Source organism: Rattus norvegicus, chromosome 2 (genome assembly GCF_036323735.1).
Source record: "Rattus norvegicus strain BN/NHsdMcwi chromosome 2, GRCr8, whole genome shotgun sequence".
NCBI classification, from domain to species: Eukaryota; Metazoa; Chordata; class Mammalia; order Rodentia; family Muridae; genus Rattus; species Rattus norvegicus.
Genome location: NC_086020.1, coordinates 86,137,135 through 86,164,893, shown reverse-complemented (window position 1 = coordinate 86,164,893; position 27,759 = coordinate 86,137,135). Strand labels below are relative to the sequence as shown.

General features: G+C 38.8%; 1 protein-coding gene across 3 annotated transcripts in view; it reads left to right on the top strand.

Moving 5' to 3' along the window:
- Zfp712 (zinc finger protein 712) overlaps positions 1-25,464 on the top strand; it is a 48,101-nt gene extending 22,637 nt beyond the window's left edge. For all 3 annotated transcript variants that reach the window (XM_039103565.1, XM_039103566.1, XM_039103564.2), the window contains exons 3-4: positions 18,446-18,541; positions 21,851-25,464. In XM_039103565.1, coding sequence (XP_038959493.1) covers positions 18,446-18,541; positions 21,851-23,739 — 1,985 coding nt within the window. In that variant the 3' untranslated portion in view covers positions 23,740-25,464. The remainder of the gene's footprint in view (positions 1-18,445; positions 18,542-21,850) is intronic.
- Positions 25,465-27,759: the final 2,295 nt, after the last annotated feature.

Sequence of the window (27,759 nt, the reverse complement as noted above, 5' to 3'; positions counted from 1 at the left end):
GGTTTCCTGTCCATCAGCCCCCTAACCCTTCCCCCTCCTCTTTCATATGGGTGTTTCCCTCCCCATCCTCCCCCCATTATTGCCCCCCCAACAATCCCCTACACTGGGGGTTCAACCTTGGCAGGACCAAGGGCTTCCCCTTCCACTGGTGCCCTAATAAGGCTATTCACTGATACATATACAGTTAGAGGACAGGGTCAGTCCATGTATAGTCTTTGGGTAGTGGTTTAATCTCTGGAAGCTCTGGTTGATTGGCATTGTTGTACATATGGGGTCTCGAGCCCCTTCAAGCTCTTCCAGTCCTTTCTCTGATTCCTTCAACGGGGGTCCCGTTCTCAGTTCAGTGGTTTACTTGCTGCTGGCATTCGCCTATGTATTTGCCATATTCTGGCTGTGTCTCTCAGGAGAGATCTACATCTGGTTCCTGTCAGTCTGAGCTTCTTAGCTTCATCCATCTTATCTAGTTTGGAGGCTGTATAAGTATGGGCCACATGTGGGGCAGGCTCTGAATGGAGGTTCCTTCAGTCTCTGTTCTAAACTTTGCCTCCCGATTGCCTCCCAAGTGTATTCTTGTTCCCCTTTTAAAGAAGGGAGTGAAGCACCCGCATTTTGGTCATTCTTCTTGAGTTTCATGTGTTCTGTGCATCTAGGGTAATTCGAGCATTTGAGCTAATATCCACTTATCAATGAGTGCATACCATGTGTGTTTTTCTGTGATTGGGTTACCTCACTCAGTATGATTATTTTCCAGTTCCATCCATTCGCCTATGAATTTCATGAAGTCATTGTTTTTGATAGCTGAGTAGTACTCCATTGTGTAAATGTACCACATTTTCTGTATCTATTCCTCTGTTGAAGGGCATCTGGGTTCTTTCCAGCTTCTGGCTATTATAAATAAGGCTGCTGTGAACATAGTGGAGCACGTGTCTTTGTTGTATATCGGAGTGTCTTTTGGGTATATGCCCATGAGAGGTATAGCTGGGTCCTCAACTAGTACAGTGGGTGGAGCATCTTTTAAGTGTACAGCCAGGAGTGGCATACCTGTGTTTAGAGGTAGAAGTATTCCCAATTTTCTGAGAAAGCACAAAATGATTTCCAAAGTGTGTGTACTTCACCAGCATTGGAGGAGTGTTCCACTTACTCTACATCCTCCCCAGCATGTGCTGTCACTTGAGTTTTTGATCTTAGCTATTCTGACAGGTGAGTCAGAGAGTCATTTTGAATTGCATTTCCCTGATGACTACGGGTATTGAATATTTCTTTAAGTGTTTCTCAGCCATTAAAGATTCCTCTGTTGAGAATTCTGTTTAGATCTGTACCCCATTTCTTTTAATTGGGTTATTGATGTTAATTGGGTTCTTTTAATTGGGTTTGTTGATGTCTAGTTTCTGGAGTTCTTTATATATTTTGGATATAATCTCTTTCCTGGAGGTAGGGTTGATAAAGAAAGACCTTTTTCCATTTTATAGGGTACCATTTTGTCCTTTTGACAGTGTCTTTTTCCTTACAGAAGCTTTCAGTTTCATGAGGTCTCAGTTATTGTTATTAGTGCCTGAGTTGTTGGTGTTCTATTCAGGAAGTTGTCTCTTGTACCAGTGCATTCAATTCTATTCTCCACTCTCTCTTCTATCAGATTTAGTGGATCCTTGATCCTGTTGGACTTGAGTTTTGTGTAGGGTGGTAGATATTGATCTTCTGCATTGCTTTACATGGAGAAAACTAGTTAGATCAGTACCATTTGTTAAAGATGCTTTCTTCTTTCCATTGTATAGTTTTGGCTTCTTTGTCAAACTCAAATGTCCACAGGTGTATGGGTTTATTTCTAGGTCTTCAATTCAATGTCATTGATCAACTGTTGATCAAGCTGTGTGCTTTTATTCCAATACCAGGTGGTTTTTTTTATTACTATTGTTCTGTAGTACATCTTGAAATCACAGATGGTAATACCTCTAGAAGTTCTTTTCTTATATAAGGTTGTTTTAGCTATCCTGGGCTTCTTGTTTTTCCATATGAAGTTCAGAATTGTTCTCGAAAACAATTCTGTAAAGAATTGTGTTGAAATTTTGATGAGGATTGCGTTGCATCTGTAGATTGCTTTTTGTAAGATGGCCATTTTTACTGTGTTAATCCTACCTATCTGTGAACATGGGAGATTTTTCCATCCTGTGATACCTTCAGTATCTTTCACCAAAGGCTTGAAGTCATTGTCATACAGGTCTTTCATTTGCTTGGTTAGAGTTATACCAAGATATTTTATATTGTTTGTTGCTATTGTGAAGGGTGATGTTTCCCTAATTTCTTTCTCAACACATTTATTATTTTTATATAGGAGGGCTACTGATTTTTTTAAAGTTAATTTTGTAATCAGCCTCTTTGCTAAAAGTGTTTATTAGCTGTAGGAGTTTTCTGGTAGAATTTTTGGGGTCATGTATGTATACTATCATATCATTTGCATCTAGAGATACTTTGATGTCTTCCTTTCCAATTTCTGTTCTCTTGATTTCCATTAGTTGCTTTATTACTCCAGTTAAATCTTCAAGTACTATGTTGAATAGGTATGGAGAAAGTGGACAGCTTTGTCTTTTCCCTGATTTTATTGGAATTGCTTTACCTTTTTATCCATTTTATTTGGTGTTGGCTATTGACTTGCTGTATGTTGTCTATATTGTGTTTAGGTATGTGCCATCTATCCCTGATCTCTCCAGACTTTTATCATGAAGGGGAGCTGGATTTTGTCAAAGTCAGTTTTAGCATATAATGAGATGGTCATGTGGATTTTTCTTTCAATTTGTTTTTATGGAGGATGAGTCTTCATATATGGAATGGTCCTTGAATCTCTGGGATAAAGCCTATTTGATCTTGGTAGATGTTGTTTATGATATGTTCTTGGATTCAATTTGCTAGTATTTTATTGAGTATTTTTGCATCAGTGGTTTGAATTGGTCTGAGATTTTTCTTCTTGGTTGAATCTTGGTGTGGTTTAGGTATCAGGGTAACTGTGGCCTCAAAGAATGAGTTTGGCAATGTTCCTCCTCGTTCTGTTTTGTGGAATAGTTTGAGGTGTATTGGTTTTAGTACTTCTTTGAAAGTCTCATAGAATTCTGTGCTTAAAAAAAATTCTGAGCTAAAACCATATATATGACTTTGTGCTTTTTTTGTTGAGAGACTTAATGACTGCTTTTATATCCATAGGGGATATAGGTTTACTTAAATTGTTTACCTGATCTTAATTTAACTTTGATAAGTGGTATCTATCAAGAAAATGGATTTTGCTTAGATTTTCCAATTTTGTTGAGTATAGACTTTTGAAGTAAGTAAGACCTACTGATTCTTTGGATTTTCTTGGTGTTGTTAGGTTTCCCTTTTCATTTCTAATTTTGTTAATGTGGTATTCTCTCTCTCTCTCTCTCTCTCTCTCTCTCTCTCTCTCTCTTTCTCTCTTTCTCTGCCATTTAGTTAGTTTGCCTAGGATTTGTCTATCTTGATGATTTTCTTGTTGATATATTTTGTATTTTTTTTCCTTTTTTTTTCTTTTCTTTTTTTTTATTAACTTGAGTATTTCTTATATACATTTCGAGTGTTATTCCCTTTCCCGGTTTCCGGGCAAACATCCCCCTCCCCCCTCCCCTTCCTTATGGGTGTTCCCCTCCCAACCCTCCCCCCATTGCCGCCCTCCCCCCATAGACTAGTTCACTGGGGGTTCAGTCTTAGCAGGACCCAGGGCTTCCCCTTCCACTGGTGCTCTTACTAGGATATTCATTGCTACCTATGGGGTCAGAGTCCAGGGTCAGTCCATGTATAGTCTTTAGGTAGTGGCTTAGTCTCTGGAAGCTCTGGTTGCTTGACATTGTTGTACTTTTGGGGTCTCGAGCCCCTTCAAGCTCTTCCAGTTCTTTCTCTGATTCCTTCAATAGGGGACCTATTCTCAGTTCAGTGGTTTGCTGCTGGCATTCGCCTCTGTATTTGCTGTATTCTGGCTGTGTCTCTCAGGAGCGATCTACATCCGGCTCCTGTCGGTCTGCACTTCTTTGCTTCATCCATCTTGTCTAATTGGGTGGCTGTATATGTATGGGCCACATGTGGGGCAGGCTCTGAATGGGTGTTCCTTCAGTCTCTGTTTTAATCTTTGCCTCTCCCTTCCCTGCCAAGGGTATTCTTTTTCCTCATTTAAAGAAGGAGTGAAGCATTCACATTTTGATCATCCGTCTTGAGTTTCGTTTGTTCTAGGGATCTAGGGTAATTCAAGCATTTGGGCTAATAGCCACTTATCAATGAGTGCATACCATGTACGTCTTTCTGTGATTGGGTTAGCTCACTCAGGATGATATTTTCCAGTTCCAACCATTTGCCTATGAATTTCATAAACTCGTTGTTTTTGATAGCTGAGTAATATTCCATTGTGTAGATGTACCACATTTTCTGTATCCATTCCTCTGTTGAAGGGCATCTGGGTTCTTTCCATTTTCTGGCTATTATAAATAAGGCTGCGATGAACATAGTGGAGCACGTGTCTCTTTTATATGTTGAGGCATCTTTTGGGTATATGCCCAAGAGAGGTATAGCTGGATCCTCAGGCAGTTCAATGTCCAATTTTCTGAGGAACCTCCAGACTGATTTCCAGAATGGTTTTACCAGTCTGCAATCCCACCAACAATGGAGGAGTGTTCCTCTTTCTCCACATCCTCGCCAGCATCTGCTGTCACCTGAGTTTTTGATCTTAGCCATTCTCACTGGTGTGAGGTGAAATCTCAGGGTTGTTTTGATTTGCATTTCCCTTATGACTAAAGATGTTGAACATTTCTTTAGGTGTTTCTCAGCCATTCGGCATTCCTCAGCTGTGAATTCTTTGTTTAGCTCTGAACCCCATTTTTTAATAGGGTTATTTGTTTCCCTGCAGTCTAACTTCTTGAGTTCTTTGTATATTTTGTATTTTTATCTTTGTGTTTATTTCATTTATTTCCTGCTATCTATGTGTGTTGGATGTGTTTGCTTCTTTTTGTTCTAGAGCTTTCACTTGTGCTGTTAAGTTGCTAGTATGTTACCAATTTCTTTATAAAGGCTCTTAGTGCTATGAACTTTCCTCTTAGCATTGTTTTCATAGTACCTCATAAGTTTTGGGTATGTTGTGCCTTCATTTTCATAGAATTCTGCAAAGTCATTAATTTCTTGCTTTATTTATTTCTTGACCCAGTGGTCATTGATTAGGGAGTTGTTCAGTTTCTAAGAGTTTGTAGGCCTTCTGTTTTTGTTGGTGTTGAAGTCCAACTTTAATCCATTGTGTTCAGATAAGATACAGGGTTTATTTTAATTTTCTTGTTTTGTCGAGATTTGCTTTGTATGGTCAATTTTGGAGAGGGTTCAATGAGGTACTGAGAAGAAGGAATTTTTGTTTGGGTGAAATATTCTGTAGATATCTGGTAGGTCCATTTGATTCATAACATCTTTTCATTTCATTATTTCTTTGTTTACTTTCTGTCAGGTCCATTTGAGTTATAGCATTTTTTAATTATATTATTTCTTTGTTTACTTTCTGTCTGGATGACCTGTCAATTAGTGAGATTTCAGGTATTGAAGTCTCCCACTATTAATGTGTAAGGTTTGGTGTTGATTTAAGCTTTAGTAATGTTGCTTTTACAAATGTGATTGCCCTTCCATTTGAGGCATAGGTATTTATAAATTCAGAATTGAGTTGTCATCTTGGTGGACTTTCTTTGGCTAAGTATGAAGTCTCCTTCCCTATCTCTTTAGTTTTGGTTGAAAGATTGTTTTATTAGATATTAGAATGACTTGCTCCAGCTTGCCTGAAAAATTTTTTTAAGCCCTTTAAGGTAGTGTCTATCTTGAATGCTGAGGTGTGTTTCTTGTATGCAGCAAAATGATGGGTCCTGTTTTTGCATCTGTGAACTTGTATCTTTTTATTGGGGAATTGGGTCCATTTATGTTGACAGATATTAATGTCCAGTGATTCTTGTTTTCTGTTATTTTGGTGTTTGTAGAGGTGGTGGTGGTAGTAGTAGTGGTAGTAGTAGTAGTAGTATTTGTGGTACTAATAGTAGGGATGTGTGTGTGTGTGTGTGTGTGTGTGTGTGTGTGTGTGTGTGTGTGTGTCTGTGTGAGTGTGTTCTTCCCTTCTTTTATTTTGTTGGTGTGGAATTATTTGTTTATTGTGTTTTCTTGGCTGTAGTTAACCTGCTTCTGTTGGAGTTTTCCTTCTAGTATTTTCTGTAGGGCTGGTTTTATGGATGGATATATTTGAAATTTGGTTTTGTCATGGAAAGTCTTGTTTTCTACCTCTGTGGACATTGAAAGTTTTCCTGTCTGGACTGGCATGTTTGGTTTCTAAAGAGATTGAAACATATCTGCCCACACCCTTCTGGCTCTTGGAGTCTCTGTTGACAAGTCAAGTGTAATTCAGGTAGGTCTGCGTTTGTATGCTACTTGCTCCCTTCCCTTACAGCTTTTAATATTCTTTCTTTGGTCTGTACATTTAGTGTTTTGATTATTATGTGGTGGGAAGATTTTCTTTTTCTGGTCCTTTGTTGGTGTTCTGTAACCTGCTTGTTTGTTTATAGGCATCTCTTTCTTTACGTTAGGGAAATTTTCTTCTATGATATTTTTGAAAATATTTTTCTTGACCTCTGAGCTGGGAATATTTTCCTACTCCTATTGTTCTTAGGTTTGGTCTTTCCACGGTTTCCCAGGTTCCCTGGATGTTTTGTGTCAGGAACTTTTTAGGTTTAACATTTTCTTTGACAAGATGTTTTGATTTCATCTATCATATTTTCTACTCCTGAGATTCTCTCTACCATCTCCTATATTCTGTTGGTAAGATAGCATCTGTCGTTACTGTTCTCTTACCTAGGTTTTCCATTTCCAGGATTCCCTTTGTGTTTTCTTTATTGGTTCAATTCCATTTTCAGGTTTTGAACAGTTTTATTCATTTCCTTCACATTTCTTTTGATCTTTGTTAACTTGAGTACATCTTTTTTTTCCCCACCTTTATTAACTTGAGTATTTCTTATTTATATTTCGATTGTTATTCCACTTCCCAGTTTCCCGGCCAACATCCCCCTAGCCCCTCCCACTCCAATTCTGTATGGGTGTTCCCCTCCCCATCCTCCCCCCATTACCACCCTCTCCCCAAGAATCACGTTTGCTGGGGGTTCAGTCTTGGCAGGACCAAGGGCTTCTTCCTCTTCCAATGGTGCTCTTACTAGGCTATTCATTGCTACCATGTATTCAGTCCATGTATAGTCTTTGGGCAGTGGCTTAGTCCCTGGAAGCTCTGGTTGGTTGGCATTGTTGTTCATATAGGGTTTCAAGCCCCTTCAAGCTCTTCCACTCCTTTCTCTGATTTCTTCAACAGGGGTCCCGTTCCCAGTTCAGTGGTTTAATGATGGCATTTGCCTATGTATTTGCTGTATTCTGGCTGTGTCTCTCAGGAGAGATCTACATCTGGTTCCTGTCGGCCTGCACTTTTTTGCTTCATCTATCTTATCTAATTGGGTGGCTGTATATGTATGGGCCACATGTGGGGCAGGTTCTTAATGGAGGTTCCTTCTGCCTCTGTTCTAAACTTTGCCTCCCTATTGCCTCCCAAGTGTATTCTTGTTCCCCTTTTAAAGAAGGAGTGAAGCATTCGCATTTTGGTCATCCTTCTTGAGTTTCATGTGTTCTGTGCATCTAGGGTAATTCAAGCATTTGGGCTAATAGAAACTTACCAATTAGTGCATACCATGTGTGTTTTTCTGTGATTGGGTTACCTCACTCAGGATGATATTGTCCAGTTCCATCCATTTCCTATGAATTTCATAAAGTCATTGTTTTTGATAGCTGAGTAATATTCCATTGTGTAGATGTACCACATTTTCTGTATCCATTCCTCTGTTGAAGGGCATTTGGGTTCTTTCTAGCTTCTGGCTATTATAAATAAGGCTGCTATCAACATAGTGGAGCATGTGTCTTTGTTATATGTTGGGGCATTTTTGGGTATATGCCCATGAGAGGTATAGCTGGGTCCTCAGGTAGTTCAATGTGCAATGTTCTGAGGAACCTCCAGACTGATTTCCAGAATGTTTGTACCAGTCCGCAATCCCACCAACAATGGAGGAGTGTTCCTCTTTCTCCACATCCTCGCCAGCATCTGCTGTCACCTGAGTTTTTGATCTTAGCCATTCTCACTGGTGTGAGGTGAAATCTCAGGGCTGTTTTGATTTGCATTTCCCTTATGACTAAAGATGTTGACCATTTCTGTAGGTGTTTCTCAGCCATTCGGCATTCCTCAGCTGTGAATTGTTTGTTTAGCTCTGAACCCCATTTTTAATAGGGTTATTTGTCTCCTGTCAGTGTAACTTCTTGAGTTCTTCGTATATTTTGGTTATAAGCCCTCTATCAGTTGTAGGATAGATAGTAAAGATCTTTTCCCAATCTGTTGGTTACCGTTTTGTCCTAACCACGGTGTCCTTTGCCTTACAGAAGCTTTGCAGTTTTATGAGATCCCATTTGTCGATTCTTGATCTTAGAGCATAAGCCATTGGTGTTTTGTTCAGGAAATTTTTTCCAGTGCCCATGTGTTCCAGATGCTTCCCTAGTTTTTCTTCTATTAGTTTGAGTGTGTCTGGTTTGATGTGGAGGTCCTTGATCCACTTGGACTTAAGCTTTGTACAGGGTGATAAGCATGGATCGATCTGCATTCTTCTGCATGTTGCCCTCCAGTTGAACCAGCACCATTTGCTGAAAATGCTATCTTTTTTCCATTGGATGGTTTTGGCTCCTTTGACAAAAATCAAGTGACCATAGGTGTGTGGGTTCATTTCTGGGTCTTCATTTCTATTCCACTGGTCTATCTGTCTGTCTCTGTACCAATACCATGCAGTTTTTATCACTATTGCTCTGTAATACTGCTCAAGTTCAGGGATAGTGATTCCCCCAGAAGTCATTTTATTGTTGAGGATAGTTTTATCTATCCTGAGTTTTTTGTTATTCCAGATAAAATTGCAAATTGTTCTGTCTAACTCTTTGAAGAATTGAATTGGTATTCTGATGGGGAATGCATTAAATCTGTAGATCGCTTTTGGTAAAATGGCCATTTTTACTATATTAATCCTGCCAATCATGAGCATGGGAGATCTTTCTATCTTCTGACATCTTCTTTGATTTCTTTCTTCAGAGGCTTGAAGTTCTTATCATACAAATCTTTTACCTCCTTGGTTAAAGTCACACCGAGGTATATTATATTATTTGGGACTATTATATCATCTGCAAATAGTGATATTTTGACTTCTTCTTTTCCAATATGTATCCATTTGATCTCCTTTTGTTGTCTGATTGCTCTGGCTAGAACTTCAAGAACTATACTGAATAAGTAGGGAGAGAGTGGACAGCGTTGTCTAGTCCCTGATTTTAGTGGGATTGCTTCAAGTTTCTCTCCATTTAATTTAATGGTAACCACTGGTTTGCTGTATATGGCTTTTACTATGTTTAGGTATGGGCCTTGAATTCTTGTTCTTTCCAGGACTTTTATAATGAAGGGATGTTGAATTGTGTCAAATGCTTTCTCAGCATCTAATGAAATGATCATGGGGTTTTTATCTTTCAGTTTCTTTATAATAATGCATTATGTTGATGGTTTTCCGTATATTAAACCATCCCTGCATGCCTGGGATGAAGCCTACTTGATCATGGTGGATCACTGTTTTGATGTGCTCTTGGATTCGGTTTGCCAGAATTTTATTGAGTATTTTTGCGTCGATATTCATAAGGGAAATTGGTCTGAAGTTCTCTTTCTTTGTTGCATTTTTGTGTGGTTTAGGTATAAGAGTAACTCTGGCTTCATAGAAGGAATTCGGTAGCTCTCCATCTGTTTTAATTTTGTGGAATAGTTTGGATAGTATTGGTATGAGGTCTTCTATGAAGGTCTGATAGAATTCTGGACCTGGGCTCTTTTTGGTTGGGAGACCTTTAATGACTGCTTCTATTTCTTTAGGGGTTATGGGGTTGTTTAAATGGTTTACCTGTTCCTGATTCAACTTTGGTACCTGGTATCTCTCTAGGAAATTGTCCATTTCCTGCAGATTTTCAAGTTTTGTTGAATATAGGCTTTTGTAGTAGGATCCGATGATTTTTTTAATTTCCTCTGATTCTGTAGTTATGTCTCCCTTTTCATTTCTGATTTTGTTAATTTTTACACACTCTCTGTGTCCTCTCGTTAGTCTGGCTAAGGGTGTATCTATCTTGTTGATTTTCTCAAAGAACTTCTCATTTTCTCAACTTTTGGTTCTGTTGATTCTTCGTACGGTCCTTTTTGTTTCTACTTGTTTGATTTTACCTCTGAGTTTGATTATTTCCTGCCTTCTACTCCTCCAGGGTGTATTTGCTTCTTTTTATTCTAGAGCTTTTAGGTGTGCTGTCAAGTTGCTGATATATGCCCTCTCCTGTTTCTTTCTGCAGGCACTCAGCGCTGCGAATTTTCCTCTTAGCACAGCTTTCATTGTGTCCCATAAGTTTGGGTATGTTGAACCTTCATTTTCATTAAATTCTAAGAAGTCTTTAATTTCTTTCTTTATTTCTTCCTTGACCAGGTTATCATTGAGTAGAGCATTGTTCAACTTTCATGTATATGTGGGCATTCTTCACTTATTTTTGTTGAAGACCAGTTTTAGCCCGTGATGGTCTAATAGCACGCGTGCACTATTTCTATCTTTGTGTATCTATTGGGGCCTGTTTTATGACCAATTATATGGTCAGTTTTGGAGAAAGTACCATGAGGTGGTGAGAAGAAGGTATATCCTTTTGTTTTAGGATAGAATGTTCTATAAATATCTGTTCAGTCCATTTGGTTCATGACTTCTCTTAGTCTGTCTATGTCTCTGTTTAATTTCTGTTTCCATAATCTGTCCACTGATGAGAGTGGGGTGTTGAAATCTCCTACTATTATTGTGTGAGGTGCAATGTGTGTTTTGAGCTTTAGTAAGGTTTCTTTTACGTATGTAGGTGCCCTTGTATTTGGAGCATAGATATTTAGGATTGAGAGTTCATCTTGGTGGATTTTTCCTTTGATGAATATGAAGTGTCCTTCCTTATCTTTTTTGATGACTTTTAGTTAAAAATCGATTTTATTCGATATTAGAATGGCTACTCCAGCTTGCTTCTTCTGACCATTTCCTTGGAAAGTTGTTTTCCAGCCTTTTACTCTGAGGTAGTGTCTGTCTTTATCTCTGAGGTGTGTTTCCTGTAGGCAGCAGAATGCAGGGTCCTCATTGTATATCTAGTTTGTTAATTTATGTCTTTTTATTGGGGAGTTGAGTCCATTGATGTTGAGAGATATTAAGGAATAGTGATTGATGTTTCCTGTTATATTTGTATTTGGATGTGAGATTATGTTTGTGTGTTTTTCTTCTTTTTGTTTTGTTGCCAAGACAATTAGTTTCTTGCTTTTTCTAGGGTTTAGCTTGCCTCCTTATGTTGGGCTTTACAATTTATTATCCTTTGTAGGGCTGGATTTGTAGAAAGATACTGTGTAAATTTGGTTTTGTCATGGAATATCTTGGTTTCTCCATCTATGTTAATTGAGAGTTTTGCAGGATACAGTAGCCTGGGCTGGCATTTGTGTTCTCTTAGGGTCTGTTTGACATCTGTCCAGGAACTTCTGGCCTTCATAGTCTCTGGCGAGAAGTCTGGTGTGATTCTGATAAGTGTGCCTTCTTATGTTACTTGACCTTTTTCCCTTACTGCTTTTAATATTCTTTTTTTGTTTTGTGCATTTGGTGTTTTGACTGTATGTGACGGGAGGAGTTTCTTTTCTGGTCCAATCTATTTGGAGTTCTCTAGGCTTCTTGTATGTTTATGGGCATCTCTTTCTTTAGATTAGGGAAGTTTTCTTCTATGATGTGTTGAAGATATTTACTGGGCCTTTGAGCTGGGAGTCTTCACTCTCTTCTATACCTATTATCCTTAGGTTTGATCTTCTCATTGAGTCCTAGATTTCTTGTATGTTTTGGACCAGTATCTTTTTCCATTTTACATTATCTTTGACCGTTGTGTCAATGATTTCTATGGAATCTTCTGCTCCTGAGATTCTCTCTTCTATCTCTTGTATTCTGTTGGTGATGCTTGTATCTCCGGATCCTTGTTTCTTCCTTTGGTTTTCTATATCCAGGGTTGTCTCCTTTTGTGCTTTCTTTATTGCTTCTATTTCCATTTTTAATTCCTTCACCTGTTTGATTGTTTTTTCCTGGAATTCTTTTAGGGCTTTTTGTGATTCCTCTCTATAGGCTTCTACTTGTTTATGTATGTTTTCCTCCATTTCTCTAAGGGAGTTCTTCATGTCTTTCTTGAAGTTCTCCAGCATCATGATCAAATTTGATTTTAAATCTAGATCTTGATTTTCTAGTGTGTTTGGATATTTAATGTTTGCTTTGGTGGGAGAATTGTGCTCTGATGATGCCATGTATTCTTGGTTTCTGTTGCTTGGGTTCCTGCGCTTGCTTCTTGCCATCGTGTTGTCTCTGGTTTTACCTTGTTCTGCTATTTCTGACAGTGGCTAGACCGTCCTATAGACCTGTGTGTCAGGAGTGCTGTAGACCTGTTTTCCTGTTTTTTTTTTCAGCCAGTTATGGGAATATAGTGTTCTGCTTTCGGGCGTGTAGTCTTTCCTGTCTACTGGACTTCAGCTGTTCCTTTGGGCCTGTGTCATGAGTCCGCTAGGCGCAGAAATGTTAGTCTTACTGTGGTCCCGCAGCTGAAGTTGCTTGTGGTGGGTTGCTTTTGAGCTCTCTGCGATTGTGCCATCTAGGAGGGCCTGTGCTGCCTTTTCCTGGGGCCCTATGTACCGGGGTCCCAGATGGTGTTAGGTGTTTTCCTCCAGAGTCAGAAATGTGGGCAGAGTGTAGTCTCTTCTGACTTCCCAGGCGTGTCTGCCCCTCTGTAGGTTTAGCTTTCCCTCCCAGGGGATTTGGGTGCAGGGAGCTTTTGATTGGGTCCCTTCAGATCTGGGTGGTGTCTGGACCGCAGGGAACCTGCCAATTGAGGGCTCCCTCACATTTTTGAAGTTTCATTTTTTTAAGGGAGTTGTTCATTTCCTCTTTAAATGCCTGTATCATCTTTATCAAGTTGGATTTAAGGTCATTTTCTTGTAGTTCAGCAGTATTAGAATATCCAGGATATATGATATAAGTGGATAGCTGGGCTCTGGTGTTGCCACATTGCCATGGCTGTTGTTGATTCTGTCCTTATGCTGGCCTTTAGCCCTCTGGGTTTCGTGGTTATTATAGGTTAGCTATTAATTTCTGAGCTCAACCTTTGTTGGATGGGTAGATTTTTTAATGTGTTTTTCCCTTGGTTTCTGTTTTCTCTCTGTCTTCTGGCCTGAGTGGCCTGGGGTTTCGGTTGACTAGCAAGTCTTCAGGTCTAGTAGAGTGTCTTTCCTGGGGATTTTGTGACCTCATGACTTCTGCAGTTTGGGGTGCTAATCTTGCCTCTGAGGTTCATAGCACCAATGTGTCCTAGAGTCCCTTCTGTATTCAGTGTCTGGGATAAAGGTAGAGTTGTGGCCTGGAAAATTGAGTCCAGGGGTTTGGGGTACAGTTTAAGGCAGTTTGGTGTGTTTTAAGGGGATATGGTAGACTAGCAAGGGCTTGGGGAAGGGTCATACCTGCTTGGCCTCCAAGAATGAAAGCAGAGTTGTGCAGTACAGGGCATGGGGTGCAGATAATGCTGCTGCTGGGTGTGCTTTCAGAGGAGTTGGGGGAGGGATGGGCTTACCTGGGGATCCTGATGACTACAGGCTTTCAGGAAAGCAAATAGAGTTGTGGAGCAGGAAATGTAACACAGGGTTTGGTATACAATTTATACTATTGAGTATGCTTTCAGAGGAGGTGGTTGGTCCCATTGTGAGTTCTTAATTTACTATAAACATGGCACCTTCCTCCATTTGTAGACTAGAAAGGACTCTGGGAAGTTAGCATTTTCTAACACTATATTTCAGATTCTTGTGTTATAATAATTATTCACAATTTTACACATTTATGTAATATACATTGACTATAATCAGTCTTATCCTCTGGTGTATTTTTTTCTGGTCCACTGCATTTGTTTAAGGTTGGCCACCTGAAAATGTGTAGGGGGTTGCTTACTTAAGCATGGCAATTTGCCAGTTGACTAAACCACACAGAAATATGTCTCCTTCCTCCTCACAAACACTAACAATCTTGACCTCCTTGGGGAGTGGAGAGAGAATTTTGAGCCTCTCCCCAACTCATGATGGGATGTTGATAGTGAAAGTCCTGTGTGAGTGATCTTTGTTGATTTGAATGTATGTGTCCCATAAACATGCACTATCTAAAAGAGAGTTTTCAATAGTACAATCTTCCAACTCTTAGATTTTTTTTTTAACCAGTTCCTCCGCCATGATGTTTACTGAGCCTTAGGATTGTTGCAGATGCTCATTGAGGGTTGATCACTCAGTAGTCACCTATTCATAGTACTTTGACCAGTTATGATCATGTCTCTATATTCGCTATTACCAACTATAAGCCACAGTTGCTCCAGTTAACACTGAGAACAACACAAATGTATGTGTATAAACACAAATATTTAGAGGTCAGTTTGACATCATGTGCATATTGTACAGCAATTTCTGGAGGGCCTATGAACCCCCAACATAGACTTTTAGGCAGTTTTCCAGTACCATGCATGAGTGACTGCTTATCACATAATGGTCATGGCACATTTCTGCCAGTGGGCATGCCTTGCCTAGTAGGTTGGTATTAGAGTGTCCAGGGTGCACAGTGGGCGTGTCTTGCCTGGTAGGTTGGTATTAGAGTGTCCAGGGTGCACAGTGGACATGTCTTGCCTGGTAGGTTGGTATTAGAGTGTCCAGGGCTCATAGATGCTGACTTTTCTAACCAAGCAGCTTCCACATAACCTCCCAGCCTGTAAAAGCTGGCCAGCCAGAAGAAATCTTCCAGCTCTGTTAAAACTTGATGCCTCATTGTCCTAGAGGAGGACAATGTCTTCAGCTATGGGGTCTTTATGGTATAGTCTTTTGGGCTACCAAAAGGAATGGAAAAAGTTTACATTGCTTTGGTAGTTTCTGGCATTCCCTGAGCAAAATCCATATTCTACTATCGTGCTGGAATTTAAAAACAAAAACAAACAAACAAATACCCTATATCGTTTGAGAAGAGTAGTATCTACACATGCAGGATATATTCCATTAAACCTTCAAATTCTAATTTAAATTAGTTTACAAAGCAATAGGATTCTGTACAGCTTTTTTATCCTTATTTTTTGCTAATCTGGTCTCCCAGGTCTTGCTCCCATCCATCTTCACTTAAGTCTTTCAACTCCCTGTATTGCCTGGCTGTAATATTATCTGTATTGTACCATTCAGTATCTTTTGGTCAGGTATTGCTTTTCCAATGGCCCCTCTCTACCCTTCAGTCCTCTCTAAGATCCACACATGAGAGGAATGTTAGACATTTTTCTTTCTCACTTTCATTTACCTTACTCATCCATTTACCTGAAAATTACACAATTTCATTTTTCTTTTTATCCGAATAAAATTCCATTGTGTGTGTATATTTAACATGTTTTTATTATCCATTTTATTATCCAGTGTGTTCTTTCTGTACATACCTGCCGAAATTTGTCATTTGATCTCCTGTTGATAGACTTCTCAATTAGACTGAGATGCCATCTCACAGTAGCTTTAATCTACTGTTTCTTCTGATAATTGATGATAACAAACACTTTAAAAAAACAGCCAGGGAAATGCAAATCAAAACAACCCTGAGATTCCACCTCAGAATGGCTAAGATAAAAAACTCAGGTGACAACAGATGCTGGCAAGGATGTGGAGAAAGAGGAACACTTCTCCATTGTTGGTTGGATTGCAAGCTGGTAAAACCACTCTGGAAATCAGTCTGGCGGTTCCTCAGAAAATTGGACATTGAACTACCTGAGGACCCAGCTATAACACTCCTGGGCATATACCCAAAAGATGCCCCAACATAAAACAAAGACACATGTTCATAGCAGCCTTATTTATAATACCCAGAAGCTGGAAAGAACCCAGATGTCCCTCAACAGAGGAATGGATACAGAAAATATGGTACATTTACACAGTGGAGTACTACTCAGCTATCAAAAATAATGACTTCATGAAATTCTTAGGCAAATGGATGGAACTTGAAAACATCACAAAAGAACGCACATGGTATGTACTCACTGATAAGTGGATATTAGCCAAAGCTCAGAATACACATGATACAATTCACAAACTACATGAAGCTCAAGAAGAAGGAAGACCAAAGTGTAGATGCTTCAATCCTTTTTAGAAGGGGAAACAAAAATACTCATAGGAAATATGGAGACAACATGTGGAACAGAGACTGAAGGAAAGGCCATCCAGAGACTGCCCTGCCTGGGGATCCATCCCATATACATACAGCCACCAAACCCAGACAATATTGTTGATGCCAAGAAGTGCAGGCTGACAGGAGCCTGATATTGCTGTCTCCTGAGAGGCTCTGCCAAAACCTTACAAATACAGAGGTGGATGCTTTCAGTCAACCATTGAACTGAGAATGGGGACCTGAAGTAACTGAAACGGTTTGCAACCCCATGAGAAGAACAGCAATATCAACCAGCCAGACCTCCCAGAGCTCTCAGGGACTAAACCACCATCCCAAGAGAACACAGGGATGGGCCTATGGCTCCATCCGTATATGTAACAGAGGATGACCTTGTCAGGCATCAGTGGAGAGAGAGGCCCTTGGTCCTGTCAAGGCTCTATGCCCCAGTGTAGGGAATGTCACGGGGGGGGGGGAGGTAGGAGGGAGTGGGTGAGTAGGTGAGCGAGCACCCTCATAGAAACAGGGGTTGGGATAGAATAGCCGCTTTCTGGAGAAGGGAATAACATTTAAATATCCAATAAAAGAAAAAAATTAGAACTCAGGAAAATTAATTATAAAGAAATAAAAGAGCCAAGGAGTTTTCAAATCTCAAACAAAACAAAACAAAACCCTGAAAAAACAAAAACCAAACAACCAAAAACCCAGGCACTTATTTATCTTCTGAGATCTGCTCCGTTTCAGAGACCATTATTTGCTCATGTTGTTTTCTTGGTGTTTACTTTTTTGATGTATGTTACTCATGATATTTCATGCCAGATGTATAGCATCTGGATATCTTTTGTCATCCCTTAGCCTACCTTTTAATATAATTTCCGTTTTCTTTGCTGTTCAGAAGGATTTTTTTAAATTTAATTCTGTAGTTGTTGACCTTCTACAGTGACTAGAGCCCTGTTCAGAGAGACCTTATTTATTCCTGTACTGAAGAGCCCTCCCGTTTTTCTCAGGCACTTTCAGAGTTTCTGGCCTTGCAATGATATCTTTAGTCTATTTGGATTATGGTTCATTCTTGCACATGTAGATATCCAATTTCTCTTTCTCAGTGTGTTTGTTTTTAGTACATAGAAAGACACTGATATCCTGTCATTTTGCTGAAAGCGGTTTTCAACTTTACTTGTTTTCTGGTAGAGTCCTTAAGGCCTTTTATATTTAGAGTAAAATTCTCTGTGAACAGCAGTGTTTATTGGGATAATTATATATTTTCTGCCCTTGACTCTGTTTATGTAGTAAATTATATATGTTCATTTACCTATGACTACATGTGAGGGGTGATATCCAGATGATGATGATCATTGTGATGTGTTCTTACAAGTATTAAGACATTTTTCATCTATGTTCATCAGAGATAGTGGGCTATTATTTTCTTCCTTTTATTTATTTATTTTTTGCGTGTGCCTTTCTCAGGTTTTGATATTCAGATAATATACGCTAACAAAACTAAGGCAACGTGAGAGAGAGAATTTAAGCAGATCTCCCACAAACAATAAAATTGAAGTAGTAATTAAAAGAGAACAAATCAGTTTTTCAGTTTCAGAAACCCCATGTGCAGATGGATTACTTAATATTTTTAGCAAACTTAAGAGGAACTAAGAGTAATATTTCTTAAATTATTCCATAAAGTACAAAAGGAAATCCTCCCAACTCCTTTCACATAGTCAGATTCCCGCTCTTAAGGAAAATTTAGTGGGAGTCATAGCTGTGGTGGGTGGATGAATTAGTCACAGTTCTCACTGTGTTTTTAGCTTTATTGTTTTGATAGTATGACTCTTCCTTCTGTTTGGAATTTTAGAAATTGAGACATCAAGTGTGGAGAATACATCTTAAAGCAAAATAGTTTACCCTTCAGCTTTGATTTCTTTTTCTCTTGAGGTAAAGCTCCAAGTATGAGATAGACCTATAAGGAAACATTTTAAAAAGTTACATCCTGCCACCTTTTCGTCTATTTTCTTTTTCCTTATAAACACAATAGTTATAATATATGTCAGTCCTAGAGAACAATATACAACCATCATATTTGCCTTTCCTTCTAACAGGTCTTGCTTTCTCTAAGCCGTACTTGGTCACATGCCTCGAGCAGAGAAAAGAACCCTGGAATGTGAAGGAACCAGCAACAGTAGCTGTGTACCCAGGTATGTGGGAATGAGTAAATCAGAGCACAAAACTGAGAGATCCAGAGAGTCAGGCATGAAAGACTGGATAGATTAGGGAGTCAGGGGAAAATGGATGCTGTACAGGATGCTGGGCTGAGGATGTTGACCTTCATGTAAACTTGGCCATGGATGTTGGCAAGGCCCAAGACTTCTTCAAGAAGGGAGATGTGGCCATTGGCCTGACTAGGTGGTGCCCCGGCTCTGGCTTCACCAACACTGTGCGTATAGTGGAACCCCTCTTCTAGCCCCTGTCCTGTCCCTTCCCCTAGCCTATCCATTAGGCCAGCAATTCTTGTAGTGCTCACTCTGGGCCATAGTGAGGAGCTGATGGGCTGGAACACCAGGGAAAAATAATGCCTCTGAAACATGCAATAGAGCCCAGCTGTCTTTCATGGCCCTACCTGATCCAGGGGTGAAGGAAGAATATAGGATTGGAGAACCTCTAACTTTATCACAGAAGGGCAGCAGCATCTCTTGTGCTCTTTGCGCCTGTAGAAAGTTGTCCACAGAATTCCCAGCCCTAGCCTGGAGCCAGGAGACAGCAAGAGCAGGGGCTGAGGGCGTGGGGTCCAGGATTCCAGTGTGGATGACTTTTGGCCCTGGCCCTGATGTGCTTTCCCAACGGCTTTGGCCTCCCCCACCCCCGCCCCCCCTTGTGCACTCCACTGCTGTCACTGCAGACACTCCACTCTCCACCTTGTATTCTGCAGTTTCTTCAGGCCTGTTGCTATAGTCCCCACCTGAGTGTCAAACAGAAACTGAAGCAAACAAACAAACAAAAAAAAAAGCTTCATTTATTATCTTTGTAGAAATTTTAATCCTGATGAGGGATTTCTGCCTGGCCTTGATCATTCAGTTCCCAGATAAAAGACACATAAAACTTTTATATTTATAGTAAGCCTTAAACAGCACAAAAGCTGGTAGATATCTATCTACACTCCAGGATATTAGAATCTACCTTCCTATTAATAACCCTGAGTTATTACTTACTGTGTTTTATTTTGGCTGCTCTCAACCCAGTTGGCCAGCCAATAGGGCCACATTGTGTATATAAGGAAAAGGAGGGACTTTCTTTCTCTCCCTTCTCCAACCTTATTTTCCTCAAGGTTTTCCAGGTTTCTCCTCCAAACAGGTCACTCCAAACCTGCCTACCTCTAATCCCTCCAATAAGTGGCTGTAGCCAATTTTATTTAACCAGTAGTTTTAAATCAAGGAACAAGATTTGCACAACCGAAGCTTGTAAACATGAGAAGTCACTGGTAGGTATATAATTTACCATTGTGATACATAACAATAGACTGAACCTCAACAATCCCCCACTCTTTTTTCTTATCTAATTTACCATGCGTACCAAAACTGCACCACCAGTTTAAGCTTATCCTCAATTACCGGTGGGTACCCCTTAATCTACTCATGTAACTGCTGCTCTGGCTACCTTACCAGATACTTGCTATTTCTCCTGTCCATATGCTCATGGTCTATCTTCCATCATGGCGGCTTCCTTTATCTCTCCTTCCTCCTTCTCCCTCTCCCCAATCTCTCCTCTCACCAGGTCACTGCAAACCCACCTGTCTCAAATCCCTCCAGTAACTGACTATAGCCAATTTCATTTAACCAATAGTTTTAAATCAAGGAACCAGGTTTGCAAAACAAAAGCTTGTAAATATGAGACTCCTTGGATGGTCTAGAACTTTGGGTATAAAATTTAGCATTGTAATACATAGTAATAGACCAAACCTCAACAATTATCTCTTAAACTATAGGTCACTTTCTGATCAATTTTTATAATGCTTTTATTTCCTCAAATCTCTCCTTGCTCTCCAGTGATGTCTGAATGCATGTACAGTGACTAGAGTGTCCTTTAGTAGGTTAGAGTAGACATCATTATGGACTTACCATTGTTCCCTATCTCTCAGAAACTTGTACACAGTTATAATGACCTATTTGTCAAGGCTTCATAGAACAGTATCACTATAAATAAGTTTTTGTAATTACATTTACAAGCTCAGTATTTAAAGTTGTCTCAGCAGACTCCTCTTATGAATTATAATGTATTTCTGTGAATTTTTCTGCCACACACTGATTGCCAATGACTTATGATACATTGTTTTATATGTGATAGAAAAAACTTATGTACAGATACAAGAGTATTTTTAGTAGCCCACCAATATTTGTTGAGAATTTATCTTAATTTGCAATTCCATTTTCTGTGTTTTATTTTTGTATAGACCTCCCTCATGTCTGTTGCTAATATTGTTAGATGTAACTTTTACATTATGATTAGAATGACAGTCTTTAGTTGTGGCTCTTTAAGACAGTGTAAGATAATAAAATGTCCAGTTTTTAATTGGAATGACCAGTTCCAATTAAATTGATCTCACTTTTATTTATTGAATATTAGTTCTGTTTTCATGGTGTATGTATTCCTCATTGGTTAATAGTTATTTTATACTGCTAATATTTCTGAAGTTATTATCATTTCATAAACAATTGATAAATATGTTGCCTCTACTGAAACTTCTGTGATTTAAAATTAAACTTGAAATTTTAAAAACCATTCAACAGCGTCCAGTTTTTTTTTTTTTTAAGTAACAATAAAAAACATATAACATGAAATTTACTGTCTTCAGTATTTGGACATTGTTCTGCCCATTCAAATTATATGCCACAAATCTTTCAGAAACAGTTCAGCCTTCAAAATAAACATATTCTTAGGAAAATTAATTAATTATTTTGGGGCCATCTCAGTTAGTAGCAGTTGAAATCTATGTTCAACAAAGTTTTCTATTTTAGAATTTTTCATGTATTTTTAATCAGATATTTGCCTTTTATAATGGGTTTATTTCATTTAGCATATTGCCCTTCAGAATTGTCCTTTTCATAAATATTCCATTACTGTTTATCTAAAATGTGTGTGTCCACATGCTTGCACTCGCATATGGGACTACTAAGGGTTTCCAGTTTATATATGAAGTACAGAAAACAACTTGTAGGAATTAGTTTGCTTCTTCTACCATATGGGCCTTTTGGAATCAGATGCCTTTATCCTCAGAGCCATTTTCCTGGCTTTAAAGTACTTTTAAATTTTTGAGTAATGTTCCACTGTTGTCAGTGGAAGTTTGTGTTATTATCTGTTTTTTTGTCTATTTTCCCACTAATATGAGAGTAAATTGCATTTAGAACTGTATCAGAACTGTATCTTGGGGTATAAGTATTCATATGAAAGATACACTATAATTATAGCTATGTGATTAATCTTTTACTGATATGTCCATCTTTACTCAACAGGAAGTAAACCTTATATATTTAAAGAGTGTGGTAAGACCTTTCCTTGGAACTCACTTCTTATTCAACACCATAAAATTCATCCTGGAGCAAAACTTTACACGTGTGATGAATGTGGCAAGTCCTTTAATGTTCGATCAACACTGTATAAACACCATAGAACTCATACTGGGGAGAAACCCTACAAATGTAAAGAATGTGGCAAAGCTTTTACATGTTCTTCAAGCCTTAACCAACACCATAGAATTCACACTGGGGAGAAACCCTATAAATGTGAATGTGGCAAAGCCTTTAATAATTCTTCAGCTCTTACTCAGCACCAAAGAATCCATACTGGAGAGAGACCATACAAGTGTGACGAATGTGGCAAGGCGTTTAACAATTGCTCAGCACGTACTCGACACCAAAGAATCCATACTGGAGAAAGACCCTACAAGTGTGCACAATGTGGCAAGACGTTTAATTTTCCCACATCACTTTCTCAGCACCAGAGAATTCATACTGGAGAAAAACCCTACAAATGTGAAGAATGTGGTAAGGCCTTTAACTGTTCTTCACATCTTAAACAGCACCGAATTATTCATACTGGAAAGAAACCCTACAAATGTAAAGAATGTAGCAAAGCTTTTAACTGTTCTTCGAGTCTTAACCAACACCGTAGAATTCACACTGGGGAGAAACGCTACATATGTGAGGAATGTGGCAAAGCCTTTAATAACTGTTCAGCTCTTACCCAACACCAAAGAATTCATAGTGGAGAGAAACCCTATAAATGTGAAGAATGTGGCAAAGCCTTTTATAATTGCTCAGCCCTTTCTCGGCACCAGAAAATTCATACCGGAGAAAAACCATATAAATGTGCAGATTGTGGCAAAGCTTTTATTTTTCGGTCATCACTCTCTCAACACCAGAGAATTCATACAGGAGAGAAACCCTACAAATGCAAAGAATGTGGCAAGGCCTTTAACTGTTCTTCTCACCTTAACCAGCATGGAAGAATTCACAGTGGAGAGAAACCTTATAAATGTGAAGAGTGTGGCCAGACGTTCATCTGTTCTTCATACCTACATAAGCATCAGAAGATTCATGCTATTGAGAAACTCTATGAGTGCAAAGACTGTGGTAAAGCCTTCAGCTGCTCTTCATACCTTAAGTATCACCAGAGATTTCATACTGGAGGAAAATCCTACACGTGCAAAGAATGTGACAAAACCTTTAGGTCATCTTCATACCTTAGGAATCATCAGAGATTTCATACTGGAGAGAAACCTTACACGTGCAAAGAATGTGGCAAAGCCTTTGTTAATTCTTCAAGCCTTCTTGTACACCAAAGAATTCACACTGGAGAGAAACCATACAAATGCAAAGAATGTGGCAAGGCCTTTAGGTGTTCATCATATTTTAAGTATCATCAGAGACTTCATACTGGAGAGAAACCCTACACATGCAAAGAATGTGGGAAAGCCTTTGCTAAATCTTCGTGTCTTATTCTACACCAAAGAATTCATACTGGAGAAAAACCCTACAAATGTGCGGAGTGTGGCCAGGCATTTATCTGTTCTTCATATCTGAGGAAGCATCAGAGAATCCATACTGGTGAGAAACCGTACACATGTGAAGAATGTGGCAAAGCTTTTAGCATTTATTCAACCTTCGCTCAACACCAGAGAATTCATACTGGAGAAAAACCATATAAATGCAAGGAATGTAATAAAGCATTTAATAATCATTCAGCTCTAATTAAACATCAAAGAATTCATACTGGAGAGAAACCCTATGCATGCAAAGAATGTAGTAAAGCTTTTAATAATAGCTCGAGCCTTATTCGACATCAACGAATTCATATTGGAATTGAAACCCTAGAAATTCAAGGAATTTGGCAAGGCCTTTAGTAATAGTTTAACACCTAGCTCCAAAAACTCATACTAGTAAGAAACTAGAAATGAAAAAAGGTGACTACAAAGTGTTCTGTATATAAATACAATGTAAAAAAATCATGCATGAAAGAAAGCCTACAAGTTCAAATAGTGTTGCACCTCTTGTAACTCTTCTTCATGTTTTATTGATAGCAGAGAATTTGTACTGAGGAAGCCTACACATGTAAATAATGTGTCAAGGCTTTTACTGATTGTTCACTCCTCATCAGTGAACTCATAGAAATCTTATTCATTTATTGACTTTGGAAGGAACTCTGTCCAGGATGTATAAGCAAAATAGTTATTCTGGAAGACATTATGTAAACATAGAATGTAGTAAATTAACTCATACCTCAGATCTTAATGGATATGAGAGTTACTGTAAGTGACAAATCTTGTAAATATATGGACTGATGTAAAAATGAAGTAAATATTGTTTATAAGTCATGGGACATTATTTAATGTGGTAGAATAAATCATAGACATCACAACTCAGTAAGGATATGAATTTAGTAATAAAACCTTAGTTGCTATGTAAATTTACATATTCATGTTTGAAAAGAGAAGTTAGCACAATTCTCAGACAGTCAAAAAAACAAGACTAGTTCCTAATTGATTTTAGTATAGTTCTTTTTCCTCAGAGACAATAGAATAGGTACAAAATAGAGGTTGTGCGTGAAACTTACATCTTTAAATAAACAAATTTGAATGGTTCATAATGTAGTGTATATGTTTTTATTGGGTAACATTATTCTATAAGAGAGGTTAAAATATTCCACCTTACTAAAGGTGGTAGGTGACAGGTTTCAGATATATACGGCTGAAAATTATTCGTGTAAGTGATCATTCTATTCCAGATGCCAGTCAGTGTCTTTCAAAGTATTTGGAGGATATTATTTCAATATGTTACATATTTGTTCATCCCCTTCTTGTGGTAACTGTGTTAATTAAGTGGGTAATTATGCCTTAGCTTTCTGAATCTTGAATTGTATTACTATTAGTCAGTTTTTACTAAATGCATATATACATATTTGAGAATGGTGGCATGGCTACTGACTATATAGACATTATGTAGTATACATGCCATCCTTTGACATATAAAACCCACTCAAATTTTGATATTTACTACATTGACTGAAATATTCCTACTTTTACAATCAAATAAACATTAGGAATTAAGAGAACATTTGGAGCACCATGTGTATGTTCTTGCTTGTACCTGTACCTGGTCTGACTGGCGGGATTTGATATATTTTCACAGAAACCCTGTCCTCCTCTGTTTCCTTCAAGCTATTGCTACAGTGATTCTCAAGAAATTAGAATTTCTCTGAGATCCTGCTGGGAGAAACAAAAGTCCTGGGGCATCCATAGGAGGTCCGTACCTTTTGGAGAAAGACTTAGTTTATATAATAGCTTTACTGGAAAGACTAATCTTGAAGGAAAGATGTGGGGCTGTGACTGTGGTGGGCAGTAGACCATGCTTGGTTGGATTAGACTGCTTAGTTGTGTTTTTCTTTTACCTTCTATTTATTGTATTATATTTATTTTTATATTTATTATATATATTACATGTAAGTATATTATTTATTTATCTAATGCCCTGACATTGTTTGAGGATTCTAAAGATGGACTGGCAAGTTATTGTATCTCCTTTTCCCTTTTTCCAGTGTGGTTACATTGAATAAATCTGTTTTTTAATAATTTTTTTTTATTTTTGCTTTTCACTCTTAATTTGGTTGTTACTTGGCTGATCAGTGATGGGTGGTGAAAACTGGCTAGTTGAGGCACAGGTTGTAAGAAGAAAGAGTAATTGTTGAAGTAAAAGTTAATTTTGAAATAGTTGACACCCCATAGGAAACAACCACAGCATTTCCTGAAAAAGATACAAAACACACACACACACACATACACACAGACACACCACACAGACACACCACACAGACACAGACATGCACACACACACACACACACACTCATACACACCACACCACACAGATACAGACACACATACAAACACACACACACACATACACATTACACACACACAGACACACATGACTATATGGAAATTTCTGCAAAATGGCATGGATACTGGCTTTAAGTCTCTTGATGCTGATTCTCCTATCTTACATGGGAAATCATGCATCACCTAATATTTCACGTTGTCAAAGTCCACAAAATGTCATTTGGACAGCTGTGTGCTTTTAAGAATATCTTAATGATATTTAATGGTTTTCAGAAATTACTTTGAAAGTTTAATCTCAGGGTTTCTATATGCATATACATTGTCTTGCATCATATCTTTTCAACACAATATAAGTCTTTTTTTTTTTAGTTGTTCCCATCTGTTTGATAAGGTGCATCTTATTTTCAATAAGTTTACTGAATCAGTTTACACAGGTGAAAACAGAAGGCTTCGTAGGTCATGGGTTTCTGGGAAACATGTATGGAAGACGTGAAGTAGAGGTATAAAGTAGGGAAGGGTGGACAGGTTTAGAAAGCTCCACGGACACTGAAGACAGGAAGGGTGGAGAGATCACACCAGGGAAAGTGGGAATATCATGAGAAGCTGAGGCACGGTCAACTGTGATGAAGCTTAAGCCTGGCCAGGGACACTCGTGTGCACAGAAGATTGCTTCTTCTAGCTGATCTTAGGATCTTAGGAGAGAATCATTGTGAGAGGACCCAGTAAGGCACATCTCGCTAGTAGCTGAACACGTGTGACTGAATGTAAGGAATTTCTGCATTATTTTCTGAGGTATGAAAAATGACATCTAAGTGTAGGACACAGCTGGGTTAAAAAGGTGAAGTTTTGCTTCAAAGGAAAATGGGATTGGTTATCTAGCGATTTCTTTTTGAGAGTCTGAGTGCCAAATTTAAACCATCTTTTTAAAAAAGAATATATCCGCCTTCTTAGTGCAGTAGGCAGTGTGTCAGTCTCATAATCTGAAGGTCCTGAGTTAGAGCTTCAGAGAGGGCAAATACTTTCATACGGAGGCAAAGTTTAGAGCAGAGACTGAAGGAACAGTCATTCAGAGCCTGCCCCACATGTGGCCCATATATATATAGCCACCAAAACTAGATAAGATTGATGAAGCTAAAAAGTGCATGCTGAAAGGGACCGGATATAGATCCCTCCTGAGAGATACATCCAAAGCATGTCAAATACAGAGGTGAATGCTAGCAGTAAAGAACTGAACTGAGAACAGGACCCCCTTTGGGGGAATTGGAGGAAGGATTGAAATAGCTGAAGGGGCATGCAACCCCATAAGAACAACAATGCCAACCAACCAGAGCTCCCAGGGACTAAACCACTACCAAAAGACTACACATGGACTGACCCAGGGCTCCAACTGCATATGTAGTAGAGAATAGCCTTGTTAGGGCACCAGTGGAAGGGGAAGCCCTTGGTCCCACCAAGGTTGAACCCCTAGTGCAGGGGAATGTCGGGGAGAGGGTAAGGGGGTGGATGGGGGGAAACATCCATATGGGGGAGGGGGAGGAGATGGGGGCTTATGGACAGGAAACCAGGAAAGGGAATAATATTTCAAATGTAAATCAAGAAATATATCTAGTAAAAACAATAAAATTGCAAAACACCAACTTGTGCTTGAGTCATGTAGCCTCATGCAGAGAAATTTCTTGGTCTCTGGATATGAAACCTTAGTTCCACTCTAGATCCAAACACATCTGGTACCTTAAACCAGACTGCCCTTAAAGCAATACTTGAGGACTTCCTTTAGTTCTTACCAATTTCATACAAGTATATAGTACATTATAGTTATTCTTTACCTCATCCTTTCTTTTCTTCCTCTCATCCTTATCATTTGCCTTTCTCCTTACTGGTTTCTGTGTCAGAATCATGGCTGTTCTGCTTGTTTTTGTTATTGTTTTGTCAACTATGCCTCTATGAGATTGATTTGGAGGCAAGTCTGTGGGGGTATTTTCTTGGTTAAAGTTAATGTGGTGTATATAAGAAATACTCAAGTTAATAAA